The sequence below is a fragment of the Balaenoptera acutorostrata genome, chromosome 9, assembly GCF_949987535.1.
Source record: "Balaenoptera acutorostrata chromosome 9, mBalAcu1.1, whole genome shotgun sequence".
In the NCBI taxonomy this organism is placed as follows: domain Eukaryota; kingdom Metazoa; phylum Chordata; class Mammalia; order Artiodactyla; family Balaenopteridae; genus Balaenoptera; species Balaenoptera acutorostrata.
In genome coordinates this window covers 57,204,778-57,227,196 of record NC_080072.1, presented here as the reverse complement: position 1 = coordinate 57,227,196, position 22,419 = coordinate 57,204,778, and the positions used below count along the sequence as shown (strand labels likewise).

The 22,419-nt window shown below is 36.8% G+C and overlaps 1 protein-coding gene and 2 non-coding genes across 3 annotated transcripts in view; 2 read left to right on the top strand and 1 right to left on the bottom strand.

Moving 5' to 3' along the window:
• Positions 1–8,493, top strand: part of RSF1 (remodeling and spacing factor 1) — a 180,944-nt gene extending 172,451 nt beyond the window's left edge. Inside the window, exons 14-16 of the mRNA XM_057552345.1 lie at positions 1,024–1,244; positions 3,631–3,819; positions 5,921–8,493. Coding sequence (XP_057408328.1) covers positions 1,024–1,244; positions 3,631–3,819; positions 5,921–6,489 — 979 coding nt within the window. The 3' untranslated portion in view covers positions 6,490–8,493. The remainder of the gene's footprint in view (positions 1–1,023; positions 1,245–3,630; positions 3,820–5,920) is intronic.
• LOC130708968 (small nucleolar RNA SNORA5) lies at positions 3,128–3,250 on the bottom strand. The gene has a single exon (XR_009009378.1). It is a non-coding gene; the product is annotated as a small nucleolar RNA SNORA5 (small nucleolar RNA).
• TRNAG-UCC (transfer RNA glycine (anticodon UCC)) lies at positions 3,444–3,516 on the top strand. The gene has a single exon. It is a non-coding gene; the product is annotated as a tRNA-Gly (tRNA).
• Positions 8,494–22,419: the final 13,926 nt, after the last annotated feature.

Below are 22,419 nucleotides of genomic sequence, written 5' to 3'. Positions count from 1 at the left end.
CTACTAAAACATAAGTCAGGGTACAGAGAAGGGCCAGATCAATCCAGGGAGGTCAAGGAAAGCCTCAGAGTAGAAATAAAGTTTTATCTGAAATGTGAAGAATGAATCGGGCAGATTGATGAATTTGAGATTAGAAGCAGTGAAGGAAAGAAAGTATTCTAAGCAGAGAAATCCTGTCCAGGGCAGCCAGGCATAAAACGTCATAGAATATTTAGGAAACTCCTGGTGTGTCAGGATAAGAAGAATTGAGGAAGCAGCAGAAAGTGCCCTGCTGGAAATGTGGCCAAGACATAAAAAGGAACCAGATGATGGAGTATTTTGTTTGTCATGCATAAGAATTTGGACTCTTTCCTGAAGATGATGAAAACCCACTGAATGGTTTAAAATACCAGACTAATATGAGGTTTATGTTTCAGAAAGATTCATCCTGGCATTCATTCGGAGGATTTACTGAGGGAAAATGAGTGTAGAGATTAAAGAGACTTTGGGGAATTGCTGTAGTAGTTTAGATGGGATATGAGAGCCTGAACTGAGAAGAGGTATCAGGTTTGAGATATTACCTTTATGAGGTAGACTCCGGAGGAATGAGTCATTGATTAGATGTGAGAAATGAAAAGGGAGAAAGAAATTAGGATAAATACCAGGTTTCTGCTTTGAATTACTGGATGGGTGACAGTACCAAATACCAGGCTAGGGAACAGAAGAGAGGAGTAGGTTAGGAAATAATGAGTTCACTTTTGGGCATGTTGAATTTGAGGTATGTGGGGGACTTCCCAAGAGGCCAAAGCAATTTACGTACAAAAATCAGCATCAGTTCATGTTCATAACTCCTTCTAAAAAAAGGAGAGGGGGCAAAACATCTCTTCATTTTATAAACAGGGAAACTGATACAGTTAACTGGATATTTTACATTAAACGTTACTTAATAATTCACTGGACTTGTTAGAATTGGAACTCAGAACTCAAAAACGGGTTCACGGTTTTGAGTGTACCATCATAATTCATTTGGTTTCTCTTGGACAGATCTCAAGATGAGTTTGTTGTATCTGATGAGAACCCAGATGAAAGTGAAGAAGACCCACCATCTAATGATGACAGCGACACTGATTTCTGTAGCCGAAGACTAAGGCGACATCCCTCCCGGCCTATGAGGCAAAGCAGGCGTTTGCGGAGAAAGACTCCAAAGAAAAAGTACTCCGATGATGATGAAGAGGAGGAATCCGAGGAGAATAGTAGAGACTCTGGTAAAAATAATTTGTATCCACATCTCACGAAGTCAGTAAATTCTTATGACTTCTGGAATTAAGATTTCTTAAAATAAAATTCCATTCAATTGTAATATAAGCTTTCTGATGAAACTTTGAGTTCTGTTCTTGTGATTCACCACTAATTAAATCTTTCACATAAAGCACATCTGAGAAGATAGATACAGATGGATATGTTAACTTCATGCCAGATTCATTTAGGATTGTGATGAATCCTTTTGGTGCCAAGTGTTTCCATGCCTAGACTTTACCTTCATAGTGTTTCTTGGGAATCATTCTTAATAATCTGAGAACATTTTTCTCAGATGTCTAGCTATTAGAGAAAGATTACCAATTATCTCTAACATTTAGATCATGATCGGTGATTATGATTGTTAGTTTTTATAAATTATCAGTCGTTGATGTTATTATAGCTTATGCTTATCTCTGTTAACTAAATAAATAATGAGAGGCACAGCAGGTAAAAGAACAGATAGGAGTGCTTTATGGGATTGGCAGATAGGTAGCTGTCATCCTCCTGAGGAAGTGCCACAGACAGGAGTATTATATCCCCAACTTAGGCCAGGCTTGTGGAGTTTTACATAACCACAGTACAGTATCAGAATCAGGAATTTTATTGATAAAATACTATTATCTAATCAACAGTATACATTCAAATTTTATCAGGTGTCCCAATATTGTCCTTTATATAAACATCTTTTCCTGGTCAAGGATATAGTTCAGAATTACATATTGCATTTATTCACGTCTCTTTAGTCTCCTTTAATCTGTAATATTCCTCAAACTTTGTTGAATGTAGCATTTTTGAAAAATACACACTCGTTATTTTGTAAAACATACCTCATTTGGGTTTTTGTAGCCTTGTGATTAGATTCTAGTTATACATTTTCGGCAAGAATATCACAGAGTTAATGTATGTCCTCCAGGTCTCTCTATTATTTTCCCTTTGTAATTAATAAATAATTCATAGGAAGATATTTTGAGACTGTAAATATCCTGTTCCATATCAGATGTTTCACCCACTAGCTTTAGCATTTATTCATGAGTTTTCTAACTCCTTCCTTCCTTTTATATTTAATACTTGGTGTTCTGTAAGGAAGAGCTTTCTCTTCTCCCCTATATATTTATTTCTTTGTATCAGTGTAGACTTAACAGATTCTTATTTCAGTCGGTGGATATATGTTACCATCACTATTTTGACACACTTTGCCCTAGATTTGGCCAGTGGGGACCCCTTTAAACTGTTGGCTAGCTGTTTTGAAATATTTGAAATCCATTAGAAAACAAAGCTAGATATGATGATTCAGTGGAATTTGTTAGCATTCCTGAAAAACTGCTCTGACACAATGCCATAGTCTGACTTTGGTTTATTGATCAGAGGTGACATGACAAGAATAGTGCTATTTAGCAGTGCTTTGAAAGTTAAAGTAGCCCCATGAGCTGTATTTAGCAGATTTTAATTCCGCATGGAAAAAAGGCAAAAATATAACTCCAGTTCTGTACTTATTTGAAACAGGCGCATCAGTTTTTTGTGGTTAGAAAGTTTAACCTCTGCAGTACATTGTGAAGCTATGACTGTAGCCATATAGCTACATACATAGGAAAAGCAGATTATCATGCGGCAACGTAGTAACTCTCCACCAAGAGGAGCAGTTGTGGCAGCCATGCAGCTCACTGGGTAGCTCTAGGTTGTATGAGATAAGGATTATGTAAAAAGTTTTTTTGTTTTTTTTTTGGCTGCACCGCAGGATCTCAGTTCCCCCGCCAGGGATTGAACCCAGGCCCTTGGCAGTGAGAGTGTGGAGTCCTAACCACTGGACTGCCAGGGAATTCCCTGTAAAACATTTTTTTTTTTTTTTTTTCCATGTCCGCAGCCAAACTTATCCCCAGGTCCCAGGGCAGGGGACCCGGGGCCCATGAGCTGTGGAACTTGCTGTGGCAGTCATCTGGTGTAAAACATTTTTTAATCTTGAGGGTTGACTGCTAATAGGATACATTTGTGAGGTTTGGCATTAAAGCCCCCCCAGATGTACTCATATTATTAAGAAGAAAATGAGAGACATGATTACTGTTCATTTAAAAGTTATGACTGAACTCTGCCTAATAGCTTTATATTTTTATAACCTAAGCTAACTACTTTTCTATTTAGTGGAATTAAAATTTGTACTTGATGGGACTTCCCTGCTGGTCCAGTGGTTAAGACTCTGCACTTCCAATGCAGGAGTCCCAGGTTCAATCCCTGGGCGGGGAATTAAGATCCCACATGCTGCACGGCACAGCCAGAAATAAATTAAAAAAAAAAAAAAAATTGTGCTTGATTTCTTTTTCCTTTCTCCTCTTTTTTTTTTTTTTTTTTTTTTAACAGAAAGTGATTTTAGTGATGGTTTTAGTGATGATTTTGTAGAAACTCGGCGAAGGCGGTCAAGGAGGAACCAGAAAAGACAAATTAACTATAAAGAAGATTCAGAAAGTGATGGTTCCCAGAAGAGTTTACGACGTGGTAAAGAAATCAGACGAGTTCACAAGCGTAGGCTTTCCAGCTCAGAGAGTGAAGGTAAGGAATAGCTCTCCAGTTTACAGAAGTTTGGACAAGACAGCAGTACAAATTATAAAGTGGACTCAGGATGATGATTCTGTACCATTTCTTAGAAATTTAATAAAACCCGTAATATCTTTGAGACAAAACCCATTATTTTATGCCTGGTCAACTTATAGTTTAAATAACTGATACTTGATAAGATACTAACTTTTAAGGTCTTCATTGTAATAATTAAATTCTTCATTGAAACTGGAAGAGTATCAGAAAATTGTGATCTGAACAAGATTTCTTCTGCTCCCTTATTATTTATGGCCCTCATTTTGAAATAACCTCCTATGTCCTGAATACCTGAACAGTTCCAAACCAAGGGTGCCTACTGTCTCTCTCCACCGTAACAATGAGCTTTACTTGGTAAACTTTTATTTCTTAATAGCTTTAGCTGTGCCCCATACCAGAAGTACAGGAAAAGATCTAAAATATGAACTTGTGATATCCATTTAGTCTTTGTAGTTATTCCAGAGTTCTTCCCAAGTTCATTTTAAATGAGTCTAACCCTTACCTTCCCCCATTTCTTTTTTATATATTTAATTCTCCATTGTTTATGGTCTGTTTTGAAGATTATTTGCTTTCATAGATCCTTGTCATTTAAGTTTGAGCCCAAGCCAGGAGAGCAAGGGAAAAAAATGTTTGGATATGGGAGACTAAAGAAGGGAGGTAAACATCTGGGTGAATGTGTATTTATCTTCATGTGTCATTAAAGACAGATATAAATTAATTAATTCAACTATTAAAAATAAATACTTACTGAACTAGTCACTGTCCTCGGCACTGGGAATAGAAGAGTGAAAAGAATAACCAAAAACATATAACTCTGTCATGTAACTCTTATTTTAGTTGGGGGAAGAGAGACAATAAACATGATAAATAAGTAGAATATATATTAGGTGGAGATAAATGCTACAGAGAAAAGTAAAGGAGAAAAGGAGCATAGGTGAAATTTCAGATAGGGTACCAAAGGAATGCCTCACTCAGAAGATAACATTTGAGTAAAGACCTGAAAGAAATGTTGATACCCACATGTGATTAGTGGGTACCATATTAGATAGTGCAGTAGACCATTGTATAGACTTTGGAATTTATTCTGTGTGAGATGAGAAATAATTGGAGGATTTTGAGCAGAGGAGTGATATGATCTGACTTACATTTTAATTTGCTATGGTATCTGTGTTATGAGTACATTGAAGGGGACAGGGAGGTAATCTAGGAATCTAGTTGGGAGGCCATTGAAATAGGCCAGGTGATGATGATGGTGGGTGAGACTAGAGCAGTAGCAGTAAAGGGGTGAAAAGCAGTCAAATTATGGATATACTTTGAAAGTAGACCCATAGGATTTACTACTGGGTTAGATGGGAGAAAGAAAGGAATCACGGATGACTGAGCGATTGGAAGAATAGAGTTGCCAATAACGAAGATGGTGGAGACCAGAATGGCTCAGGTTTGAGGAAGAAGTTTAGGAGCTTGGTTCTGCCTGTTTAGAAATCCAGGCATAGATGTTGAGCAGGCAGTTTGATACATGAGTCTGGAACCTATGGATTGGTTGCCTAAAAAAAATGTGAGAGTCACTGGCATATGGATGGTATGCAAAGCCATGAGACCAGGTGAGTCAAGTATAAACAAGAGAAGACGTTTCAAGACCACCAAGGACACTGAATAACATGGAATGAGAGTTAGCGCAGTATTTCAGATGTCCTGAATTGGGTGCTTAGTTTCTTTCCGTATCGGTTTGCTTACATGACTCCCTAATTTGAGGGCTAGTGGGAAGGAGTTGCTTAGTTTGTGACCAGCCTATCTTCATTTAATTTAAGGATTCTGCTCTTTCCTAAAATCTCAGGCAAAGTATACTGTGAATCACATTGGGCATTGTTGTGGGACTGAGAGGAGAGAGAAATAAGGCCAGTTATTGAAGGGAAATAGTTACGTACAAGCAAGTCTGAAAGCAGGACATGGGATGAATATGGGGAGGAAAAGGAGAATTACTTAAATCTGTTAAAGGAGAATTACTTAACTCTGTTAATGGTTAACTGTGCCAGTGGCTTAAATGTGCTGTTTATTCTAGAGAGCTATATATCCAAGAACTCTGAAGATGATGAGCTAGCTAAAGAATCAAAGCGGTCAGTTCGAAAGCGGGGTCGAAGCACAGATGAGTATTCAGAAGCAGATGAGGAGGAAGAGGAAGGTAAACCATCCCGAAAACGGCTACACCGGATCGAGACAGACGAAGAGGAGAGTTGTGACAATGCTCATGGAGATGCAGATCAGCCTGCCCATGACAGCCAGCCCAGGGTCCTGCCCTCAGAACAAGAGAGCACCAAAAAGCCCTATCGGATAGACAGTGATGAGGAAGAGGACTTTGAAAATGTAGGCAAGGTGGGGAGCCCTTTGGACTATAGCTTAGTGGACTTACCTTCCACCAATGGACAGAGTCCTGGCAAAGCCATTGAGAACTTGATTGGCAAGCCAACTGAGAAGCCTCAGACCCCCAAGGACAACAGCACGGCCAGTGCAAGCCTGGCCCCCAATGGGACAAGTGGTGGGCAGGAGGCAGGGGCACCAGAAGAGGAGGAAGATGAGCTTTTGAGAGTGACTGACCTTGTTGATTATGTCTGTAACAGTGAACAGTTATAAGACTTTTTTCCATTTTTGTGCTAATTTATTCCACGGTAGCTCTCACACCAGCGGGCCAGTTATTAAAAGCTGTTTTATTTTTCCTAGAAAACTCCACTACAGAATGACTTTTTAGAAGAAAAATTTCAACAGACCTTGAAGTCTTTCTGTGAAGTGACCAGTTTTGAACTTTGAAGATAAATAATTGCTGTAAATTCCTTTTGATTTTCTTTTTCCAAGTTCATGGTCCTTGGTAATTTCAGTCATGGGAAAAGAATCTTATTGTAACAACAAAGATTTGTATATTTTTGACTTTATATTTCCTGAGCTCTCCTGACTTTGTGAAAAGGGTGGATAAGAATGCATTCCGAATCTGTGAGGGCCCAAAAACAGAATTAGGGGTGGGAGAAAGCACTTGTGCTTTAGCTTTTTCATATTAAATATATATTATATTTAAACATTCATGGCATAGATGATGATTAACAGACTGCTTAAAAGTTCAAGTCTGTATTGTTGCAGTTTGAGAATTGTAGATAACATCATACATAAGTCATTTAGTAACAGCATTCATGAAATCAGCTTGTTTACTATTGGAGATAACCACACTTAATAAAGAAGAGACTGAAAAAGTACCATCGTAAAAAACTCTAACCTAAGTTTCTCTTATAGCGGAGTTTGTTGTTTAAAAAAAAAAAATCATCTGAAAAGCATTTGTACAGTAAAATGTATAATGAAGCTTTGACAACCAGATTGTGCTAGTAAAAAATTTTTTAAAACAGCTTTATGCAGTGGTGATGAGGTGGCCTTTAATATACTATCATGGAGAATTACTAGTGAAATGAGTGTGGTCTTTCATAAGGCCCAGGTGGACTGTAAACTTTGCAGATAGTGTAACTCTTGTCTTCTGGCCACTTAATATTTAAATATCTGAAATACCATTTTAAAAGAAGTACATCTATACATAACATACATGAAGAGATGGATGCTAAGCTGACCGCAGTATTTTAGCACATTTGTAGAAGGGGAAAGGATTTTCAGGTGAATTTTAACTGGTCTATTCTTGCCCTTAGTATCTACTTCAAATTGAAGTCTACAAACAAAGCAGTTCCTTTGGGAGGTTTTTAGTTTGAGTTTTAGTGTGTGTGTGTGTGTGTTTATGTGTGTGTGTGTGTGTGTATGTGTGTGTTGGAATTTCCTATCTGCCTGGATATATTAGCAGGGTTTGAATGTAGTTTTGGCCTTTGGCCATTAGACTTCTATTAAAATTCATTAATAGTCACACGACCAATATAGAATTGATTGAAAACCGCCAATGTACTTAATAGGTATGACATCCTTTTCAAACATCTCAACACTTTAAAGAAAGATAAGCCCTTTGTTTCAAGAAAAAGGGGTTTGTAACTAACTAAATATCTAACGTGTAATTGACACTAAAATATGAACTTGTCTTAGTTTCTGTTACAGCTGTAAAATTTCAGGCAGAGCCATAAATAACATTGTACAGAGTGTAGCACTTGTGATTAAACCTTGCCTGTCAAATTCTGAAACCTTCAGCCATTACTTCTGTGAATACTTTTGCCCTGGGATTGGGTTTTCTGTTCCAGTGTTGTGTCTGTTGCCGGCAATGGACACACCATATCTGCTGCTGGCCCAAGGAACTTCATTAATTTTTCTTTCCATTAAGCATTATATGTGCTAGTCAGTGCGTAGTAAAGCACTTCTCTTTTTTATTATTAAAAAGCTGGCATTAGACTTGCATTATAAATACCTCTCTAGAAACTTTATACTCCTTTTCCTCCCTCCACAGGTGTTGCCCTTAAATCTTATCTTTTGGCCTTGAAAGTTTATAGCTGTTGTTTTTCACTTGTTGGTTCTTGGTTTTTTTTGTTTTGTTTCACTTTAGTTCTGTAGTACCTACCCATTAACATTTTTGCTTTGATTCTAGCAGTGTACATGTATCTGTATAAAAAATAAAAGAATGAAAGCAGCCTAAAAATAGGATGCACCAACAGCATGTGGTTCCAAGCAAGTTGTGATTTTTATTTTGAGACAGTGTTCCACCAGAAGGGAGGGAAGGGCTTACATTCACAGACAGTAAGTAAGGCTATGTAAGGAGCCACATTCACTTACCAGGCCTGCTTTCTGGCTAGGTTTGTTTCATTTATTTGAAAGTCAGTTAAGAATGTTGGCCTTTTTAACTATCTAAAACAGGCAGGCAATAGAAGGATTCCTATTAATGCAAGGTAAGTGGTTAGAATGTGCAGGTGGCCTATCCTGCCCCCCGTCTCCTGCTACCATTTTAGTCCCACAGCTGGGTAAAGCCACTAAGGTGCAGAAACTCCCATGTACCCTCTCTCTACCTCTGGACACACCAGCTTCTGCTTCAGCCTATTAGTTTTCTTCAGCTAAGCAAATGACAAGAAGAAGTATTAAATGGGTAGATTATTTATTTTACAGGATGCCTAATGTGAAATAAGGAGTTCTTTTTACTCTTCTGCTATAGAGAGCAAAAGGTAATTTTTATCTTAGTAAGGACTGAGTATTCTATTTAGCAAATGTCCCACTGACATTGATACCATTTTTGCTGCCTGTTATTTACCAAACTTGAATTCAGTGTTTGTGAACTTGATAGTGTTTCCCTTTGAAAATTCCCTTCACATTCTGATTAAACCAGTTAACTACGCTTCATCTACAAAGAGTGCAATCTAAGCACCTGATAGTTACAAATTGTTATCATTGCAGGTAGGTTAATTATGGCTGATTAAATGTTGAACAGTTCAAAAACAATTCTGCTGCTTGGTGTTTAGATTCAGTCCCTCAGAGAGTCTGTGTTTGCTGAAATACTAACTCTGAACATGCTTTGAAGAAGTTAAAAAAGAACAAAATGTAGGAAAAAGTGCATTTTCTATTTCCAAAGACATAATTCAGTCACTAGGAACTGGACAGAGTATAGGAAAGCAGCAATTCATCTAGAGTTTAGAACATCTTGGATCCTTGTAATTAGAGTACTAACCATGGATTTAGGCTCCCAATAGCTGCTATGTAACAGAGCCCTTTAATACTTTAAACCCCCTTTTTGGAAATACAAATTGGACTCCCATTATCAAACTCCACAGTCTATAGCAAATATATTAAGGGGAGATGTAGTTTAGTACTCAGAATATTTAGTTTGCAGTTTCTGTAAAGGTTTGAAAACTAGACAAATTTTCACAAAGCAGAAACTTTGAATTAAAATACGTGAAAAGAACTCAGACTGAAAATAACATGTTTTGGTTTTGTAGACTTGTGCTGATGAAATAGTGTTTCGTGTAAACGTTTTCTGTTGTTGGCACATTACTAGAGAATGACGGCAGCGACATTCTCAAGAATATATCTGATTTATTGAGGTCGGGTTTCCTTGGCACGTCTTTTTCCAGTTGGTCAAGGTTGCAGATTCCGAGAATTAAAAGGAGTTTCATTTAGAATAAATTCATGTCTACTGATAATTTTTTAAAAATGATCTACCAAAGAATCAAGGACTTCAAATGCTAAAGAAGTTGTTGAAAAAAAGATTTTTAAACAAATTAACTTTAACAGGACATTACAAACTCCAGTTTTTACTTTTTGATTGATAGAACCCATCCCATAATATGCATTTGGGCAAAGAACATATATTAAGAAAAATGTAGGTGTTTACTGTTATTTAGAGTTTAAAAGGTGGGGAGATGTTAGCTATTTTTAAGTGGGACTGATGGAATTTCCTCTGTCACAAGGAATGCCTTTTTAGCTTATGTTTGTGGGGATAAGAGATGTTAACTGTTCGCTAGTTCTACCATACAATTGAAAGGAACCTAATGAATTTACAAGTTTAATATTCAGAAAAAGTTGTGAACTGCCCTTCACCAACACAGTGGAACAAACAGGTCCCTGATTCATGGCATTGCCTCACAGCTATAGGACAAGTATTCAAAGACCCAGATCTTTTTTTAAATGGAATAAACATATATATGTATGTGTATATATATATATATATAAATTAATATGTATATACATATCTTAGATGTTAGAAGAAATAAAAATGAACCCTTTGAAATTATTTGACACTATAAAAAATAAGACATAATTGTAACTGATGTGAAATTATGAACATCATTTAATTACACAAAGCCTAGAGAAAAATAGGGAAGTTCCTCTTCTTGGTTTAACATCCTGGTTCTCCCAAGAAGCAAGAATGCCAAGACTGCATACCTTCTGTATCTACCTAGTCCTCTGCTTAATATCTGTTATTAAACTTTCTTAGAATAAATTCCATTCCTATTTTATCCACCATTCCCAGTTTGTACCTGTAAACCTACCTTGGAAGTGGCAAGCTAACTGCTGATTTACTTCATTGTTTTTATACCAATCCTGAAAGACAAGACCCTTTGCTATCAGTGTATTTAAACTGAGTTATTTTGTTACATGTATACTTAATAATTTGTTTCCAAAATATTTCACTCTTAAATTATCATTAACATTTTGAGTGCCAAGAATTGCTAAGTAACTATGTAACATATATTGAAGATTGTCATTCTCCAGCAAGCAAGCAGTCATTAATAAGCAAAAATGTAGTGCTCTTGGTATATAGCTACTTTAGGTGGTACACTCGACACTTTCTAAAAATTCATATAAACCCTCTCAGAAATTGATTAGGATATGATTCCATTAGTGAATTTTTCCATTTTTGTCATGTAAGCTCAATTTTTTTTCCTTTCATGTTTATACCATTTCGCTCTGGGAAATGCTGCAAACCCTATTCTGACACATTGTAGTGATTTCAGTTAATAAAGATTTTTATTTTAATAACTAAGATGTCTATCCTATGCATAAGTTATATGAGAGGGCATAACAAATTATTGGACAAGTAGAAATTTATTAATTAAGCTCCTTAGACATTTTGAATGAGAAAAAACATTTTTAAAGGAACTACATTTGTGTTTTTTGCCAAACTGGTACAAGCTAGAAAATGCACTAGGGACTGAGTGACCTGCCTTGTTCATTTTGCCACTGGATGATGTAAGTTAAGAATGGAATTGTTAACCCTAACTATATATTTTCTTGACTTTCATCAGTTTCTAAAATCTAATTCAAGTGTTTGGGGTTTTGTTTGACATGTATTTATTGAGTTCTGTTCTTAGACCAGGAGCTAGCTGCATGTTGTGCTTATGAATGGCCAAGAACACAATCATTGGGAAACTTAATGGCTCAAGACCTTCTGAATCATTTAACTTATTTTGTATGTTGCAAAAAAAAAAAGTTTATTTTGCTTGAGAGTCACATTTTTTTATAACTGTACAGCTTTTAAGGGAGGGGAGGTGGAAAAATACCCTAAAATAGGATGTAGATTTTTACAATTGTGTTTATGCTAGAACATCTACAGGTGCATTATGTAATTAAACCTAAAATTGTTTAAAAATTTGTGCCATGGTCTTTTTCATTATCCTGCCCTTTAGCAGAGTTGGTGCACATCAATACTGCTATATGGACAAGCCTTGAAATTAGGCTAATAACCCTGTCTCCAAAGCTTTAAGATCATTGCATGAAAATTACACACACACACACACATACGCACATATACACACATGTAGACATATATACACAGATCTAGTTTATATTAGTGTAAATGGATTTTCAATTTAAGAACAGCTATAATGGCCCAAATTTGGCATTTAGCAGCATATTCTTAAAGTGCGTGATTTTCGTGATGCCTAACTAGGGTATTCTCAGTGTTGGTCTGATGTTTTGTTCTCTTATCAAAGTAGAGTCTTGATAATGGTATCTGAATTATAGCTTGCCCAAACCTGCCAGGAGGTTTTGTATACACCTTGAAAGGATGTGTCCTGTGCTGGGATGGGGTTTGGGAGTGGAACAGAGCTTGGTTTCTTTGCAATCTGTAAAAGAAGGAGAAACTAGAATTGTTTGATTTGGTTCTTGTAGACTCAATTCAGTAGACTTAATTCCACAGGAATATCTGTCTGCTGGAGGCATGGCAGGAAGGGATATCAGATTCAAATTCCAATTCCCTTCTTACTTGATAAAAAGTATTTTGAAATCTTGTAAATCTGCTGATTCTAGAAGCCTTATATGGCACATTTTACCATAAGTTATATTGACACCTTTGTTTACGTGCCATTACTTTTTGCCATCTGATAATTTACCATTCTAATTTCTCACCTTTGTAGCGCAACTGTATTCTTGTAAAGAATTAAATCCATAACTTCTACCTAAGTTACCTGTATCTATTGTCAGTTAGTGTAGGATGTCAGTTTCTTTGCTCTCCTCATCCGTTCAGAAATGAAGCCTGGGAATCATTTATTTCCAGGCAAAGAATACAAATTTCAGATAAGAATTTGTAGATGGCTTATGTTAGATTTGCATTTTAATTTTAAAGTAGTAGCTAGGATCCAGGGAGTGTTTAATCAGAATGCCTCTTGGATTTTCAGACATGCTTATATGAAATGCTTTATTTTCCTATGCATAAAAAATTATTCCTGGAATAGGTTCTCAGAATGCTTTATTTTGTTTCTAGGAGATGAGAGCTAAAGCAGAAACTCCAAGATTAGCATAAAACTCTTGAAGTAATAAGGAACGTGCTATTAGTTAAACAGGAGAAGCTGGCATGCTCTCTGCCACGTATGACATACTGCATGTATCGGGGGGGGAAGAGATTTGAAAACTGGAAATGTGATTCCAATAATGCACAAAGTAAATTTTGTGCATAGAAAATATAGGAATTCCTGGTAGCTTAAAGCTTCAGGGGTTAACTGCAGTGTATGAACACCTAGTGTGTTAGAATTGCAGTGCATAGTTGTTTAAATACAATATTCCTTGTTAGTGACAACCAGAATACATTGTGGCTCATGCCAATATTTTTGTTAATGAAATGTTCAGTGTCTCACTATAGTCTGATCAAAACTCTTGGTGTTATAAGATAGGCCCAAAGCTATTTGATGGCTATTGGCCTAATTGTGTAAATTTTCTTTCAAAATGTTTTATTATAATACTTCTGTCATTTCTTTCACTTAATATATGTCAATTGTCATAATAAAAAAATTAAATAATTTGATGTATTTAGCATGATGTGTTTGCAAACTTAGTTTATTTTAAACTTTGTAGCACATAGAAAGTTAAGAATTTTCATTAAGTTGATGAAGGTTGAAAATGTTTATCACCCCGGGAATAGATGAATTGTTCTCTTACTATCTAGAAAGTAAATTTGCAAGTGCATCAATTTCCCCAAAATAATGTTTAAGGCTATTTGCCAAGGATGTGAATTATAGATATTAGAAAGCTATTCTTGATTTCTATCTTTAGCCTCTGGAGAACGGACACATTAAAGAGGCCTTGGACTTGTTCTGTGTGGCCCTGTGGGAGCACAGAACTAGGCCAGAGGGCAGAAGCCGTAGGCAAAAGCTTTCCGTTTATTCTATGGAAACTCTTTTTTACAGAGTTCTCTAATAACTTGGATGTGAACTGTCACCAATAGGGGATGTTTGGGTTTAGGCTGAACTGCCATTTGGCAGGACTATGATAGATCAACACATTTAAAAAGGGGTTAGACATTTAAGGGGCCCTTCCAATCCTGAGTATAATTCTCATCTACAAATGTTGATTTGATAGATTTTCCTTACTCTTGGAATACAGTAGGATGCACAACGAACTCATTTTTCCCCCAACAAACTAGTGGAGTTCATTATTTGCAGTTCTCATTTAAAATATTGATAAACTATTTAGGTAAAGAACTTTTTGGATCAGAATTTCACTTAGTGGAGTGAAAACTGATCTATGCTGGCAAGAAATGACCAGCTACAGTGCTGCTTAGTGATTTATTTGAAATGTTCACTTAAACTGAATTGGTCAAATACGAGTGAGATGCTGTGTTGGAGGCTAAGGGTGACAGCGCTGTGGCAGCCTTGAGAGAGTTCAAAGCTCTTTTCTGGAGCTGACAGTGGGGTCCAGAACATGACTGTCGACCCACATCCCTTTCAGGTTATGAGACCAGAGAATGTAAAAGAGTTCTTTTCTTTTAAAATCTGAGAATTGGTCTACTATACTGTGATCATTTAGTAGCAGTAGAATTATAAAAAGTAATGAAAACTTTCTAGTGAAACTAAATTAAATGTTGGGTGAGATGAATGCTTGTGTGTCATTCTGATTCTTCAATCACTTTGCATAAGCTCTTTAAGGTCCTAAAAGTCTAAAATGAACAAAAAAGAAAAAACACTCTAAGGAAATGTGAATTCATATTTGCAACATTAGTTTTACACATAAAGTCATCCCCAAAGCAAAGTCAACTAGGAACTTACTAGTTCATGGTATAGGTCACGTATAGCTTCCTTATTGTTCCTCTTTGCCCATTTCAGAGCCACTTTATCCACACTCGAGCACCCGTCCTTCTCTCCAGTCTCCAAGGAACAGATGTCACCTCTGTTTTTGCCACATCCCCTCTGCCTGTGTCCTTGATCTGGCCCCTTCCCTCTTGCCTGCTCTGGGTCTTCCCATCTCATTGATTTCTCTCTGACCTCCATCCCTCTATATTCACTTTCTCAATACAAAGCTCTCCCTTATCATGGAAAACAAGTGTCATCCTGTCTCCCATGCAATCTGTTTCCTACTTGACTACCAGTCTTTAAAATAAATAGGTTATAGAAATATTAAACTATATTTGAAAACTCACTGAAATGTCAGAAATTCCGAAGAGAAACTCTAGGACCCTAGCAGGCTTCTCAAGAACATACCTGAACTCCATCATGAGGAACAATTGTTACAGAAAGCTGAAATTTACAATATGGGAGATGGTCCTCCCTTTTCCCTGCAATTGTTTCATGTTTTTCTTTTGAAATGTCCATTTTCTTTTCTCTTTGGCATTATTGCTTGCTAGTGGGATGCCAGTAATTGCATCTTTTTTTTTTTTAAGGATTAATTTTGAGGTTAACTAGGGCTTACCAACATCAAAGAGAAGCAAGCTGACTCAATTCTAGAAAATCAGAAAGTTGGCTTCAGATTCAGACTGATTGAGAAGGCAAGGCTGAAATTTTACTGGGAGATACTATACGCAGAATCAGGACACTGCCAAAGAGGCAAGGATGAAAGGCAGGGACCCACAACCAGAAAAGGCACATTGGAAGGAGAGAGAAGGCTAGGAAGCAGCCTTCAGGATGATTGTCCTCTCCATGACACAGCCACTTTTAATAGTCTGGATGTGCTTATGCACTGGTTTCCAAAATAAAAGTTCTTGTCAATTTTATTTTAAAATCTTTCTTCTTGGTTTTTAAAACTGAGATATAATTCACATGCCATAAAGTTCACCATTTTAAAGTATACAATTCAATGGTCTTTAGTATATTCACAAGGTTGTTGTCACCCCCCAAAATAACCCCATATTATTAGCAGTCACTCACCATCCCTCCCCCCGAGTCCCTGGCAACCACTAATCTACTTTCTGTCTGTAAGGATTTGCCTATTCTGGACATTTGATATAAATGGAATTATACAATATGTGGCCTTTTGTGTCTAACTTCTTTTATTTAGCATGTTTTCATGATTTCACCTATATTTTAGCATGAATCAGCACTTCATTCCTTTTCATGGATGAATAATATTCTATTCTATGGATATACCAAATCTTGTATATCCATTCATCAGTGGAGAGATACTGGATTGTTTCTTCTCTTGGGCTATTAAGAATAATAAACATTTGTGTACAAGTTTTTGTGTGGACATATGTTTTCAATTCTGTTAAGTACATAGCTAGGAATGGAATTACTAGATTATATGGTAACTCTTTGTTTCAAGTTTTAAGGAACTGCTAAACTCTTTTACACAGCATCTGCATCTTTTTACATTTTAGCAATGCACGAAGGTTTGTATTTCTCCACATCAGTAACACTTATTGTCAGTCTTTTTTTGTTATAGCTATCCTAGTGGATATCAAGTGGTTTCTCAGTGTGTTTTCGATTTGCATTTCCCTGATGATTAATGATGTTGAACATCTTTTCATGTGCTTACTGGCCAGTTGTAAATCTTCTTTTCAGAAACATCTATTTAAATCCTTTGTCCATTTTTAAATTGGGTTATCTGTCTTTTAAATTGTTGAGTGTCCTTTATATATTCTGGATACCACACCCCTACCAAATATATGATTTGCAAATATTTTCTCCGATTCTGCAGGTTAGTCTTTTACTTTCTTGATGTTGTCCTTTGACGCACAAAGGTTTTTCATTTTGATGACATCCAATATTTTTCTGGGTTTTTTCTTTGCTTGTGCTTTAGATGTTTTACCTAAGAAACCATTGCCTAATGCAATGTTACAAAGATTTATGTTTTATATTTGTAAGAGTTTTATAAGTTTATGTTTAGATCTTTGATTCATTCTGAGTTATTTTTGTATATGATGTGAGGTAAAGATCAAAATTCATTTATTTGCATGTGGCTATCCAGTTGTACCAGCACCATTTATTGAAGACTGTCCTTTCCCCCATTGAATTATCTTGGAATCCTTGTCAAAACTTAACTGACCAAAAATGTATGAGTTTACTTCTGTACTCTCAATTTGATTCCACTTATGCATATGTTCATCCTTATGCCAGTACTACACAGTTTTGATTACTGTAGCTTTGCAATAAGTTTTGACATCAGGAAGTGAGTCCTCCAACTTGGCTTTTTTTTTTTTTAAGATTATTTTGACTATTCTAGGTACCTTGAGTTTTCATATGAATTTTAGGTTCAGTATATTAATTTCTGTCAAAAAGGCAATTGGAATTTTGATAGGGCTTACATTTAATCTGCAGATCATTTGAAGGAATATTGGTTTCTTAACAATAGTAAGTCTTTTAATAAATGAACATGAGATGTCTTTCCTTTTATTTTAGGTCTTCCTTAATTTTTTTCAAGAACGTTTTGTAGTTTTCTTTTGTTAAATATATTCCTATGTATTTTATTCATTTTGATGGTATTATAAATAGAATTGTTTTTCTTAATTTTATTTTTAGGTTGTTCATTGCTAATGTATAGAAATACAACTGATTTTTTACTCAGGAATAAACTTAACCAAAGAAGTGAAAGACTTGTACACTGAAAACTACAAAATGTTGCTGAAAGTAATTAAAGAAGACACAGATAAATGGTAAGACATCCCATGTCATGGATTGGAAGACTTAATACAGTTAAAATGTTAATACTATACACTAAGATATGTTTTCAGCAGAAATAGAAAAATTAATCCTAAAATTCATATGGAATCTCAAGGGACCCTGAATAGCCTAAAGAATCTTGAAAAAGAAGGAAAAAAGTTGGAGGACTCACCCTTCCTGCTTTCAAAACTTACTACAAAGCTACAATAATCAAACAGCATAGTAAAAATACACATGGCACAAAGTCAGCCATATAGACCAATGGAACAAAATATAGAGCCCAGAAAAACCCTCACATACATGGTCAAATAATTTTTGACAAGAGTGCCAACACCATTTGATAGGGGAAAATACAGTTTTTTCAACAAATAGTGCTGAAAAAATTAGATATCCACATGCAAAAGAATGAAGTTAGGCCCTTACCTAACACCATATGCAAAAATCAACTCAAATGGATCAAGGACCTAAATGAAAGACTTGAAACTATAAAAATCTTATAAGAAATCATAGAGGAAAAGCTTCACGACATTGGATTTGGCAGTGATTCATTGGATATAACACCAAAAATACAGGCAACAAAAGAAAACTAAAACAGATAAATTTGACTACATCAAAATGAAAAACTTCTGAACATCAAAGGACACAAACAACAGCATGAAAAGGCAATCCATGGAATAGAGAAGATATTTGCAAATCATATATCTCATAAGGGGTTAATACCCAGAATAGATAAAGAACTACTGCAACTCAACAACAACAACAAAATCTGATTTTTAAATAGGCAAAAAACTTGAACATACATTTCTCCAAAGAAGATATACAAATGGCCAACAAAGCAAATAAAAGATGCTCAACCTCACTAATCATTAGGGAAATACAAATCAAAATCACAAGATATCACCTCACCCAGATGGGTCTCCCCTGGACAAATATCAACCACTTTACATAAGCTCAGAAGTATCCTATTCCTTTGCACCTTGTTAAGGACATTTCAGGCAGTCATCCCTGCTAAGTTCTTTATCTTCCTTCTTTCTCTCTCACCTAAATCATTGCCATCAGCCTACACACATGCTGTAATATTCCTTGTTATCCCTAAAACAAACACACACACAAAAAGCAAAAACAAACAAAACTCTACCCTAATCCTTTAACATCTTTATTGACATATAATTAACATTCCACATAGTTCATCCATTTACTACCCTGATTCTTTACCTTCCTTTCTAGCTACCAACCCCATTCACCTGCACTCCTTCAAGCCAAACTTCTAAAGAGGGTTGTCTGCCCATATGGCTTCCAAGTCACTCTACATACCTTAAAGGAAAAGCCAAAACTATAAAGTTTCTAGAAAAAAATAGGATAATATTTTCACAACCTTGGAGTAACCAAACATTTCTTAGACAGGATATTAAAAGCAATAACCATGAAAGAAAATATGAGTAAATTAGGCTTCATCAAAATTAAAAACTGCTCAACAGAAGACACCATTAAGAATATCCAAAGGCAAACCACGGACTGGGAGAAAACATTCATAACACAGGCATCTGACAAAGTATTTGTATCCAGAATAAATAATTCCTACAACTCAACAATACAAAGACAATCCAATTTTTTTTAATTGGCAAAAGATTAGAAAATATACTTAACCAAACCAAATATATATATATGTGTGTGTGTGTGTATATATATACACAAATGGCCAATAAACACATGAAAAAGTGCTTTAACACCATTAGTTATCAGAGAAATGCTAATTAAAACCACAATGAGGTATACTACACACCCACTAGAATGGTTAAAATGAAAAAGACTGACAGTACCTAGCACACAAGCCCTCCATAAGTGTTAGTTGCTATTTTCTTGTTAAAATTATAATAATAATAAAGATTGTTATTATTCCTGGATATGAAGAGTGAAAGACTAACCTGGGTTAGCATAGAATACAAAACCACTATTTTCTTTTATCTAATTTATTTTCTCACTTTATGATTTTAATTTTTTAATAGTTTTTTTCCTGAGTTTCCCCCCTTCATGTTTTTTTCTTCAGCTATTTAATTTTACTTGTCTATCTGTTTATTCATCCACTACATTATAAAAGTTAACTTTAGCTCACACCAGACTCCTGACATTGTCCCAGTATGTTAATAGAGACCTTCTCAAAACCTTAAATTCAAGAATATGATAGCGTATATCATATCCTCTCCTCCCGGGCTTCCCTGGTGGCGCAGTGGTTGAGAGTCTGCCTGCTAATGCAGGGGACGCGGGTTCGAGCCCTGGTCTGGGAAGATCCCACATGCCGCGGAGCAGCTGGGCCCGTGAGCCACAATTGCTGAGCCTGCGCGTCTGGAGCCTGTGCCCCGCGACGGGAGGGGCCGCGATAGAGAAAGGCCCGCGCACCGCGATGAAGAGCGGTCCCCGCACCGCGATGAAGAGTGGCCCCCGCTTGCCGCAACTGGAGAAAGCCCTCGCACGAACCGAAGACCCAATACAGACAAAAATAAATAAATAAATAAATAAATATCCTCTCCTCCCACCCCCTCCCCAAAAGAAAGAAACCCACACAATGAAGTATGGTTTTGTGAGAGTGGTAAGGTAGGTTAAGTCATGGAAAGAGGCAAGAAAGCTAAGTTGAGTGTCATTGCAGGGCAGTCACCTGGGCTCATTTATCACCTCACCATCTGTCTTAGAAATTGTTACAGATTTGAGGGATAATTTGTGGCAGGCTATCTATGAATGCCAAGGGCCTGCTGTACATAGCCCTTCCCAGATTGTCCCTGCCTACTTTCTAGCCCCACCATGCCATCATGTGCCACACACAAATTCTTGCAGTTCTCAAGCATCTCATGCCTCTTTTGTGCCATTGAATGGAATCACCTCCACTCCTCCTTTTCCTTCTCTGTCTTTGAACTCCTCACTCTCAAGTCCCAGTTCTCCATGAAGTGCTCTCTGGATTCTCATGCAGAGCAATCCCATGGCACTTGGGTCTGTGCAGACTTCAATACCACACTTACCACACAAGATTATAATCCTTCCTGTATCTCTTATCCCAAAGACTATGGGGCCTCTGGGTTCACTGAATGAAGACCAATTTGGAGGCTCTTACAACAGTTTAATTAAGAGGTGACATGGCTTGAAGTGGGCTGGAGGAAGAGTGAGGGGTCAGGTCATGAGATAGGAGTTAAGAAATGACAGGACTTGGTTGATCGGAGGCATTAGAATGTAGTGGTTGAAGGGTGTAGGCTGTGCTGCCCAGCAGCTTAGGTTCTAAATCATACTCTGCCACTTGGTGGCTATGGACCTTGGACAAGTTACTTCAACCTTCTTACTTGTTTTCTTATTTGTAAAATAGGAATAATGACAGCATTTATTTCCTAGGGTTGCTGTGAAGATTAAATGAGTTGATACATATAAAGTGCCTAAAACAGTGCCTAGCACATAAGCCCTCCATAAGTGTTAGTTGCTATTTTCTTGTTAAAATAATAATAATAATGATAAATATTGTTATTATTACTAGATATGAAGAGTGAAAGAGAGGAAGGAAATAAGGCTAAGTCCAAGGTTTCTAACCTGAGCAACTAAATGGAAGGTGGTATTTTTTCATAAAACAGGACATTGAAGAAATAACAGAATTGAGTGAGAAGATTGTAAATTCAACTTTTTTTTTTTTTTTTTTTTGCTTTTTTTGCTTGCAGAATCTTAGTTACCCAACCAGGGATTGAACCCAGGCCACGGCAGTGAAAGCCCAGAATCCTAACCACTAGGCTACCAGGGGACTCCTGTAAATTCAACATTTTTCATTAAGACTTTATTCTTTTAGAGCAGTTGTAGGTTCACGACAAGTTTGAGGGGATGGTACAGAGATTCTCATATACTCCCCCTCCCACTCATGATAGCCTCCCCCATTATCTACATCCTCCACCAGAGTGGTACATTTGTTACAACTGATGAACCTACATTGACACATCATCACCCAAAGTCCATACTTTATAAGTTCAATTTTTGATAAGTTGAATGACAGGTGCCTGTGGAACTTCCAAGTGTCTAGTAGGCTGTAGGGTGTAAATGTCTGTAGTTCATGAGACAATTCTGGGATGGAGATACAGATTTGGGAATCATCCACACAGGGTAATTCAAATAATGGGCATGGATAAGCTTGCCAAGTCAAGTGTTTAAGGAGCAGCACAGTGGCTAATACTGTTCAAGGTTCTTTCTCTTTCTCCTCTCTTTAGTTAGTGTATTAATTATCTGTTGCTGTGTTTACCCCAAAACTCAGTGACTTAAAACAACAGCTATTTGGGACTTCCCTGATGGCCCAGTGGTTAAGAATCTGCACTTCCACTGCAGGTGGCTCATGTTAGATCCCTGGTCAGGGAACTAAGATCCCGAATGCCGCGTGGTGCGGCCAAAAAAAAAAAGAAAAGAAAACAAAAACCTAGCAGCTACTATCTCACAGTTTCTGTTGGTCATTAATCTGGGCACAGTTTAGTTGGGTGCCTCTGCCTCAAAGTCTGTCCCAAACCTGCAGTCAAGATGTTTAGCCAGGGATGCAAGCATTTCAAGGCATATATAGTACTACAAAGTTCATTAAAAAAAAAAAAAGATGAAAAATCCAGCATATCCTACCTGTGGTTACACTCTGTAACTTCCAAGGCTAAGTGAGAAGAGGCCATGCAGCTTCTATCAGTCTATTTCTTGGGATACTCAACTTCGAAACCCAGCTGCTGTGCTGTGAGGAAGCTCAGGCCACAGGGAGAGGCTATGTAAATGTGTTCCAGCTGATAGTTCCCACAGAGGTCCTAGC